General features: G+C 40.6%; 1 protein-coding gene across 1 annotated transcript in view; it reads left to right on the top strand.

Moving 5' to 3' along the window:
• Nucleotides 1-9,785, top strand: part of abhd17c (abhydrolase domain containing 17C, depalmitoylase) — a 28,462-nt gene extending 18,677 nt beyond the window's left edge. Inside the window, exon 3 of the mRNA XM_079289053.1 lies at nt 6,197-9,785. Coding sequence (XP_079145179.1) covers nt 6,197-6,416 — 220 coding nt within the window. The 3' untranslated portion in view covers nt 6,417-9,785. The remainder of the gene's footprint in view (nt 1-6,196) is intronic.
• Nucleotides 9,786-10,927: the final 1,142 nt, after the last annotated feature.

Here is a 10,927-nt window from a genome sequence, read left to right as displayed (position 1 = left end):
TATTATAGAACAAGAATAAATACAATTTGACATTTTATTGTTATTTTACCTCTTAGTACAACATCAAACTCTTATGAAGAGGAGAAAAAAACTTTCTCAGTTTGCTGCAGCAGTTGAGAAATCGCGGTTTGTCGCTCATCTCCAGCTGTGTGCTTGTTCTGGAAGTGTCTTTCAACATCACATTGTTTGCACATCTCAAGCATACAGGTAAACCAGCATCGTTGGCAGTGAAATCAAATGAAGACGTCCACGCAGAATTAAACTCTATTTTCCTCAGAGACTTTTCTTTTTTTGGATTTATCTATTGATGGTTTGCGGGGGGGGGGGGGTCTGCAGATCATGATTAGCCCCCTGCAGGGAAAGGCGCCTGACAGCGACGTAATAGGATGTGTAGCATATTTTAGTTGACAAAATACAAAAAAATATATATTTTCAGTGACACATTATCACCTCAAACTCTAAGATTAGAGGTGTTCCCTTTGAAAGATTGTCCACTGGGCAAAGAATAATATAAAACTTGAAAAAGCATTTCCTGCTGAAAATGCGTTGGAATGCTGAAAACTGAAATTAATCGCAAAAACATTGCTGAAAATAGATATCCAATCCAAAAACAAATTGCAAAAAGCTTAATAATTCAAAAAGTTTAAGGATTACAAATATGGAAAGTCATATCACACCTCTCCTGAAAGAGCTGAACATTTTGATATTTCAACAGTTTCTGTGGCTTAAGAAAATTCATCAGTGGTGATATTTGTAGCAGTATAAGTTGTAGTGGAAGTATTATTTGTAGAAGTATTAGTAGCATTAGAATAACTATTAGTAGTAGTAGTGATATTTGTAGGAGAAGTTGTAGTAGAAGTATTAGTAATTAGAAGACTTAGTATCAGTAGTCATAGTAATAGCTGTAGTATTGGTCGTAGTATTTAATATCACAGTAGTAGTAGTAGTAGTAATAGTAATAGTAATGGCAGTAGAAGATGTAGCAGTAGTAGTAGTAGTACTAGTAGCAGTCGTACTAATGGCTGTAGTAGCATTACTACTTTTAGTAGCATGAATAGCAGCAGTAGTAGTAGGAGCAGTTGTCGTATAAGTAATAGTGGTAGTGGTGGTAATAGCAGTAATAATATTTATGGTAGCAGTAATAGCAGTAGTAGTAATAGTAGTAAAAGTTGAAGTGGTAGTAGTAGTAGTAATACTAGAAATATTAGCAGTAGTAGTAGTTGTCGCAGTATTAGTAAGAGCATTCATAATTTCAACAAAAAAGCCTAATTTTGAGCTAAACGTTTAAATACAGTTAATCCATGAGGCTTTTTTTTAAAAAGACTAGTTTTATATTAGAAATAACCTGTTAATTAGCTTAGTGGTTTATTGTCAGTTTAATAGAGATATGAAGTCACGCCCTTTACAGTGTCCTGTGGGACTTTACTTTATAACTCGACAGTTCGATCCTTGGCTGGGACGTGTCGTGTCGAAGTGTCCCTGAGCAATACACTGAACCCCTAACAGCTCCCCGGGCGCCTGTCATAGTCAGCCCACTGCTCCCAATATACAGGGATGGGTCAAATGCAGAGACAAATTTCCCCCTTACCGGGATCAATATAGTATAATGCACGTCAGCTGCACGGCCGTTACCTAGGCTTGCTAGCTAGCTCGCTAGGTAACTTAGCTATATCCATCCACACATGTACCTTATCATACATGATGTGTTTTATTCTGCTTCTGTTCTTATCAGCCGGGAAGTAGAGAACAGGCAAGTACAGTCTTTTTTAAGTATTAGACTTCAACAGTTTGACAACAAAATGCCGTATGACGAACGTTAGCAGCCATGCTAACGTTAGCACTTCGCTAGTTTTAGTAAGTTAACAATACAGTTTTATTTGGTTCACCGGGAAAATGTTTACTCTTCTTGCTTATTTTGAACCCTGTGTGAGTTAGAAAGCACTTGTAATGCCATTGTAAAATGTGGAAGCTTCATTTTTAAAGTAGAGTATAGAAACACACTGTGCTACTTACCGGTCAATGACTCAGAGAACAATGTCAAAGGCCTGGTTTCTTCCGTAGTGAAGTTAAGAAGAGGTGTTTAAGGGTACCCGGAATTCACGCACTCTTAAACTGCGCAATACACACCCATTATAAAGTCAGAAAAGGGCTTAAAAATCATAAGTTAAATTGCTGAATTATGTTATGCTGAATAGTTCAGGTTTTCTCAACATTTGAAAGTTGAAATGGTGTCTGTAGCTGAAAGTATGATGAAGTTGAAGGATTTGAAAGATGAAGAAGTTTAAGAGGATTTGAAAATCTTCTCCATAGAAACCCATTCAAACAAAAAGTTGCTAAAAGCTTAATAATTCAAAAAGTTGAAAGGTTAGAAATATGAAAAGTCATAGCACCCCTCTGCTGAAAGAGCTGAACATTTTGATATTTGAACAGTTTCTGTGGCTTAAAATATGAAGGAGAAGAAGAGTTGCAAAAAAAGGGGGACGGAAGAATGCGTTGGAATGCTGAAAACTGAAATTAATCGCAAAAACATTGCTGAAAATAGATATCCAATTCAAAAACAAATTGCAAAAAGCTTAATAATTCAAAGAGTTTAAAGATTAAAAATATGAAAAGTCATATCACACCTCTCCTGAAAGAGCTGAACATTTTGATATTTGAACAGTTTCTGTGGCTTAAAAAAATTCACCAGTGGTGATATTTGTAGTAGTATAAGTTTTAGTATGAGTATTATTGGTAGAAGTATTAGTAGCATTAGAATAAGTACTAGTAGTAGTGATATTTGTAGTCGTAGTAGAAGTTGTCGTTGTGGTAGAAGTATGATTAGAAGTAGAAGTATTAGTAATTAGAAGAAGTAGTAGAAGACGTAGTATCAGTAGTCATAGTAACAGCTGTAGTATTGGTCGTAGTATTTAATATCACAGTAGTAGTAGTAGTAGAAGTACTAGTAGCAGTCGTACTAATAGCTGTAGTAGTATTACTACTTTTAGTAGCATGAGTAGTAGTAGTAGCAGTTGTCGTATAAGTAATAGTAGTAGTGGTAGTAATAGCAGTAGTGGTAGTAATAATATTGATGGTAGCAGTAATAGTAGCAACAGCAAAAGTTATAGTCGAAGTAGTAATACTATATTAGCAGCAGCAGTAGTAGTTGTCGCAGTATTAGTAAGAGCATTATTGTTTTTAACAAAAAATCCTAATTTTGAGCTTGTTTAAATACAGTTAATCCATGGGGCTTTTATTTTGAAAGGGTGGGACTGGGTGGGGGAGGGAGGGGAGAGGAGACATAATCATCATGTTTGACACATAAACAGAGGTTATTAAATGACAGGCTTCATCACAAGCAGTTCAGTTAGAATTCACTCTCTGGGGCTTTTATTTTGAAATGGGGTGTGGGGGAGAAGGGGAGAGGAGACAGAATCATGTTAGATAAACACAAACCGGTTACTACTACTGCTACAACTAGTACTTATTCAAATGCTACTCGTACTTATACTGCGAATAATACTTCTACTACTACTACAACAAATATCACTACTGCTGGAATTCTTTTAAGCTACAGAAACCATTCGAATATCAAAATGTTCAGCTCTTTCAGGAGAGGGGTGACAACTTCATATTTCTAACCTTTCAACTTTTTGAATTATTCAGCTTTTTGCAATTTTTTTAAAATTGGATATCTATTTTCAGCAATGTTTTTGAGATGTCATTTCAGCTTTCAGCATTCCAACGCATTTTCAGCAGGAAATGCATTTTCTAGTTAAGTCTACTGTCACACCAACAGTGGACATGGATGCACAGAGAAATCTGTCCTCGCATCAGTGTCAACTAAAACACTACCAGCTGGGTATTGGGTCTAGTCCTGGGTAAGGCTGGGGTCATCTGTCTCAATGAAACTGCTCTTTTTTCAGTTAGTGTTGGTGGTGCCACTTTTACCATTGCATGTTTTGCATTCTGCAGTTCTTTTCTCAATGTTTCTAATTGTGTGTCTGAGTGGGGAGATGGAATCTGTGGTGTCACAGCTTCCCAGCTGGACCTCTATAGAAAGCAGCAGGAGCGCACTGTCGGCATAAAGCAGCCGTTCTCCAATCAAGTGAGATGCTGAGGTTTGGCCCACTTTTAGTTTTCAGTATCTCACACACCAGTGCTGCAGTTGTTCAAGTTGTTTTTCAAGGTTGACACAAATATCTTTGAATTAACACTTCTCATAAGTTGTACTTAGCTTTGTTATTTAGTTTCTTTATCTTTGGCTGTGGATGAATATGCTGGATGTCCTGTGCTCCAAGCCTGGGAACAGGCATGCTTCAAGACTAGGTGATCGGTCCATATGTAGAGCACACCTTCCCCTCCATAAAGAAGTCTGCATGTGTCTATATGAACATGGCTTGATGAAGGTCTAAGGACTAACAAATAACATGACATAACATGTTCGTTGTTGTTTTGATTTAGCATGCGTAACATTTTCTAAACAGTTTTGCCTCTGAGGCCAAAATGTACTCAGAAATGTTGCTGCACAGTGAAGCGGTGCGGTTCTGCTGTTGCCATCTGCGTGTGTTCGGCGGCCGTCTCACTACGCCGAGGCTCCACTCGGCTCTTCAATGTCACTCTGTCATGAGGGGTCTGTACACTGAGATCGGATCTTGCTCGCACTGGGATCTGATCAGACTACGTGCTGAGGTGGCCTGGCTCATATTGACTTCAGGTCTCTGAGTGTGGACAGCATGTGGACTCAATCCAGACAGTTTATCTCTAGGTACCTCACGATTCCATTCCGATGCTCAATCTTCCTCCACTATGAGGTCCACGAGACACACCAGAAACACATTCATGTTGATACGCCATGAAAGGAATACTTCACCCCTCAAACGACCATCTTACTCATCTTGTCACCTTACATTCTTGAAGAAATCTTTGTTATTCTCATGTTTCCACGTTGAATAGAGACTCATGAAACAAAAGTCTTCATGAATTTAATTAAATGGGGCAACTCAACAAGAAAACATCTGTTTACAAAGTGACAACTCGTGTCGTATAATCTCATACGTGTCATTTATCCACTCGTATGCTCACTACTACAAACGCATGCATTTTTGGCAAAATTGTACACGTTAACACACTTGAGATGAGTTTCATGCATGTGTTGTCATGCAACCGTGTGGCGGAAGTGTTTCAGAATAGTGCGTTGTGTAGTTTGTGAAACGGTGAGCATACGACAGGATACATGAGACCTGAGTCATACTGAGCAGTGAGCTTCTAAACCGACGGCTTCATTTCGTCTTCAAATCAAGGATTTACTCCGTTTTGGGCTCAGTTTTGTTTCCAGATTCTTTGCTCACTGAGGAGGCAAGAGAAAATGTTTTCTTCAAGGTAACACGCTGCGAGTGATGGATGTACAAAGGGTCCTTTTTAAGAGGGAAGGATAGCTCAAAGAAAATACAAACCCTAATAGTGTGTGCAAATCAGATATTTGCCCGTCACAGCCATCATTTGCTCCTGTGTAGAGAGATTGCTCTGTATAGCTGGGAGCTCACATTGATAGAAATATTGGGAGAGATAATGTGCATGTGGGACGGACACATCTGTACATCCCAGCTGTGACGTGAACAGTAAGTTTATTCCATCTGGAATGAAATTAGCTCACAATGATTTCCCTGCTTTAATCCTCCAACTAGCCTCTATGTTAACAGCAATGGCGGCTGAGCTGCCACGCCTAGTTATGACCAAGGAGGATTAGAACGGGATGTCTCTGCTCAGCAGGGACTGTAGCTTTAACAAGACCCAGCTGATCATTTATGTGTTCAATGTGTGTTTCCAGATGGACACATTGACACATCCATGTTATTGTGTTATTGTCTTTGGAACAAGACACAGTTTTCCACTTCTCAGCTTTTCTATACATTTAAAAGTTTAGACTAAACCCAAATGTGACGTAAGAGGCCACTGTGTCACAGTAAATGATCAGAGAACAGCTTGAATGAAAGATGATAAAACAAAGATTGAAGCTTCTGTTTGCCTGGAGCATCCCATGCACTTAGCTGGAGTACAATCAAGTGTTCGCGCCGTAGCTATATAGCAGTCTGACTCGTTTCTAGACTCCCTTCCACCCTGAGTGTGACATTTGAAAATGGGGAATTGGTCAGCGCTTCATGATACCGGTCTTCATACTTACCCTCATCTCTTTCTGTCTCTTTTCGCTGCATAGCATTGACAAGGTGTCCAAGGTGGCGTCCCCAGTGCTGGTGATCCACGGTACGGAAGACGAGGTCATCGACTTCTCCCACGGCCTGGCCATGTACGAGCGTTGCCCCCGTGCCGTCGAGCCACTGTGGGTGGAGGGAGCCGGCCACAACGACATTGAACTGTACGCCCAGTACCTGGAGAGACTCAAGCAGTTCATCTCCTTTGAGCTTCCCACCTCCTGAGGGCAGCGCAGCACTCGGGCCTGGGTTCATCTCACCACTCATCTCCCACCTTCTTCTCTTAGCATAGGGCAGGACTGAGTCGGCTGATCACACTGCTCTCCCCTGACCGTGGAGCCATTTCAGGTTAGGAATGCGTAGTGGACTGGAAGTGGAGGGGGTTTTACATTGTTGAGGTCCAGGCGGGAGTCGGTGGCCAGTACCGGCCGGGAGTGAAGCTTTGGCTCAACATATACTGTCCCAAAAGCTGTCTGGTGCTCCTACATGTGGACACACTGAGCCCCGGCAGTGTCTGCACTCTGCTCACTCTCCTTCCCTTCCTCTACTCACTCCGTCTGTCTGAGCGGTCCTCCCATCCTTGCTTTTCTTTTGACTGAGTCTTCGCAGTGTTGAACTTGATTTTTCTGTTCTTTTATACCAGGTGAAGAAGTATCAATTTTGCACCTCGAAATACAATTGAAGTTTTTTACTTTTCTGTATTTTTAAGTTACTGTTCAGTGTTTACCAAACAATTGCACTTTGATTGTGCAGATATTTCCAGGTAATGATTTTGTCTGTTTGGAACATGTATATGTTGATTGTTCTCTTTGTTTTCTTATCTGCATTCCATGTTTTTAATGCAGGTAGAACTTGTTTCAGTCGGTGTGTAGAAGCTGTTAACCAGAGTGCACAGCTGCACATCTGGCCTTTGTGGTTTGATCTTTGGAGTCCTGACGCATGCTTCTCTCTCATACCGGAAGACAATGACAAGAAACCTAGCAATTTATACTATGCCTTGCTCATTGGCACACATACAAATCTGGGAGAACATTATTCAAGTCCTTGAATTCTTTCGAGCCACTGGTCATTTGAGGAGTCAGCACTTGTGTGTCAACACAATGAACACCAAAGGCTGCAGTCAAACCTCCAGTGTTGATGGAATCCATTGTGATCGCTGCGTCATGTGAGCTGTAATGCTGAATCGAAACAAAGGACCAACGATGAGTAGAGATGCTCAGCAGGTCAGTAACGTAATGAGACATACTGCTGAGGATCAACACCGCGACACTTCAGCACCCGGTGACGCCATAGATGACAGTCATATTGCTCCATAGCCCACAGTCTAATCAGCGTGTTCACTTTGTGTATGCATCAGAATTGTCACTCTTTGTAACAGGTGCATACCGTTGCCATGTGATCCAGAAGCTTCCGTCAGTGGTAGAGAGAGCAGCAGGTATCGGGGCTGTGCTTTAGGGAGCTGGAGATCATGTGGTCATTAGTGCTGGTTAACCTGCAGACAGTTTCTGTCATTTCACACTACAAATAAAGCCTTATGTTCGTAAACATTTCACCCAGTCCTGTTGACGACAGCAGGTCTTGGTGGTCTTCAGGGGACTGAGAACCGCTGCTATTCATCCGATACATCAGTCAATCACTGTGAAGTCTAAAGTGACCCTGACCGCTGTCCTCTCCTTTAGTCAGCCGTAGGAGCCGGTCCTCATCAACACTACGCCTGAGCCCTGTGACTGTTCGCTGTTCAAAGACGTCTGAAAGAACCACGACGGGGAAGTAAGCAACGCATGCAAATCACCTCACAGTTGTGAACATTTCAACTTGTATCAGCTGTGTTTGAATCATTTGTTCTTTTAACCCTTGCAAAGTAAAACATTCACATTGGAGTAAGACACAAATGAAGAAGCGCTCCCATTAGAAGTGAGTGCTGAGCGTCTCGGGAGCGTTGTGTCTGAGGGATATCTGCACAGCGATTAGTGCTGATCGATCCGTGTATTGCTGCGAAGTGGTTTGTCAGTGAAGTGTTTAGTGTTTTCTGATTCTAGCCGATGTTTTTGGATACGGAGCCCTCGGTCATCTCTAACATTGCCTCTAGCTCCTCTTTTAAAGGAAACTAAGATCCTGCTTTAGTGCTGATTATTGTTTTGATACTGACATTTTTACGAGGTTTTCCAGTCTAAATGTTGATGGATTTACACTCTCTGAAGCTGATTTGTACGATAATCCTCTGTTCTGGTATAGTTCAATATTTTCTCGATACATATTAGCACTCACAGGGCGGTGTAGTCTCATTGCTTTAACACTGGAATCCCAATATGCAAATGAAGGCAGATGAACCAGTAGAATCAGATTTTGGTAATGTGTAAAACAGATTAAGTAAAAGCCTTAAACATGCCGTGAACTGATTGTCATACATGTGGTAGTTGCAAGAAGGCAGCAAAATGGATGTTTTAATGCTTATAATGGAATAAAGGATGCATGGAAGTGTGTGTCCGACCTGATTGTTCCTGTTAGTTCTTATTTTAGAGTCACCTAAACTGATTCAATATTCTCTCCCTCTAGTGGACTGTACTTGTACTCTTCCTGTGTTCCAACCACTCAAACAAGTAACAGTACTCCGACTATTGATATTGTGAGTGAATACTAATTATGAGACTTAGTTTATAGTTTGGTTATTGGTCCCTGTTCGTAGGGTGGTGCCCCGTTATAATAATTGTTCATAATCTTACTGACATTAATAATTCTATTGATGTCAATAATTTAGTTTTCTTATATGCTGATAACTCAAACATGCTCCTTTCCTTCCAACATCAAAACCAAAACTTGGTACAAATGTCCCGGTCCCCACATAATACAGCATCATAGACTCACTCATACTGTAGGCGGTGAAGAGGCGTCATGTTCATGTAACAAAGCCGGCTGTGCTGCTGCAGAGGGAAGGTTTCCCTCATCCCACCTGCTGTCGTTGGGTAAGTGGATTCAGCGCTCACGCGTCTCCAACATTGATGCAGCCTGTGAGCACAATCCAAGCTAGACATTAGCCAGGCAATGTGCTACTATTAAGTTAGACAGGCTAACCTGACAATGAAATAGTAAAACATCATTAAAACAATGGGTCAGTCAGTCGGTACCGATCCATCCGGAGCTTCAGTTTAAAGTGAATCCTGCTGACCGACAGTTTTACCGTTGTGTTGGGGACATTTCAGTGGATCCAAGTGGATGATTTCAATGACATGTTTATCATACCAATATTTCATTTTTAAATCATTTAAAAAAATGTGTACACAACACATTAACAACCTAAGGCTGAGGAAATGAACAGGTTTCAGGCTTGAATGAACACAGACTGAAAATGTTCACTTTCTTGTTTTCTATTCCATATCTGTTGTGTTTTATTGTTCTCTAATTGCAGCTGTTTGTTTTTTCACTGCTTCTCTTATAACCTATTCCTCCTCATGTCGTTGCTGTTTAGAAGCAAACAATCCGTGCCGATCCTGACATTTGCTCCTTCGTGTGTTCCATATTTTCAGTCATTGCTGAAAGTGTGCCGGTGCCTGACAGACCCTCACTGGAGCTCACATGCTTTATTTAAACTTCATTTTCAGCCCAATTAATCTCTATGGTAGTGTGTGTCTGCCAAGATGAAATTATTTCATTCCATTGACATTTCTTTCATACTTTTGTTTGTGTATGTGTGTGTACATGGTGTATAACTAAATTAAATTAAAACATGATTGTCAACATTGATTTTCATAAATGATTTATATAACTCAAATCACTAATCTGTCTCGGGGGTATTGACAGTCAGGGAACAGGATGCTCTACATCTACTCAGAACAACAGTACCATGAAGTTCTCAGCAGAGTGAACTGAGTGTCAGCATCAACACAGGGCCTGTGGTAAACCACTGATGAGTGAGTCATGTGTGTGGGCGATGGTGACTAAGTGGAGAGCAGGGCGGTCTTTCAATCAGGGGATAAATGAATGTGAACACGAGTGCCCTGCTACACAGCCAGGCTGCCTCCAGCTGGTGGCATCCTGGTAGACGGCCTACATCATGTTTGCCGAACAGAACACACACACACAATGACAAATATAGTGTTCACAAACTTTTTTAAAGTCCTAACAGGACAAAAGCTTTACAACCTGACTAAAAGTTCCCTCTTAGCTACTTGGTCCATTTCAAAATGATTATTGTTGATTGATCATTTTCACTGATAATGGAAGCATCATTCAATGCATCATTCAATTCATCCCTCAAACAGGTTGGAATTGTATTTATGCTCCAGGGAACATTACATTTTCCAGATAAAACAATCAGTTTTGAGGTGGGGAGACAGATTGATGATTGTTAATAGTTGTACAAACTGATCAGAGAACAGAAAGAAAAGCTCTGCAGCATCTGCTTTGTTTCTGAGGAGTGAAAGCTCTAAATGAAACTGGGGCTTAGAGGTTTGCCAAAAGCATGTAGTTATTTGAACCCAAACCATGATCTCTTACTAATCCTAACCAAGTAGTTTTGGCGCTTAAACCTGAAAGTAATAGTGCCACGAACGGTTAAAACAATACAACATAGTTTTGGTTCAGAAATGTGGAGATATCGCATCTTTGGTTTGTAGAAACGTACAATGCCAACATTAAACTCTCAGGGTGTAGGATAAACACTTAGAAGATATTCTCTTTGAGATGAATGAATGCCAGAGCATATGATACACATCATTTTCATACTCATCAACCCATCC

This window comes from Melanostigma gelatinosum (genome assembly GCF_949748355.1).
Source record: "Melanostigma gelatinosum genome assembly, chromosome: 2".
In the NCBI taxonomy this organism is placed as follows: Eukaryota; Metazoa; Chordata; class Actinopteri; order Perciformes; family Zoarcidae; genus Melanostigma; species Melanostigma gelatinosum.
This window is presented reverse-complemented; position numbering and strand designations above follow the sequence as displayed.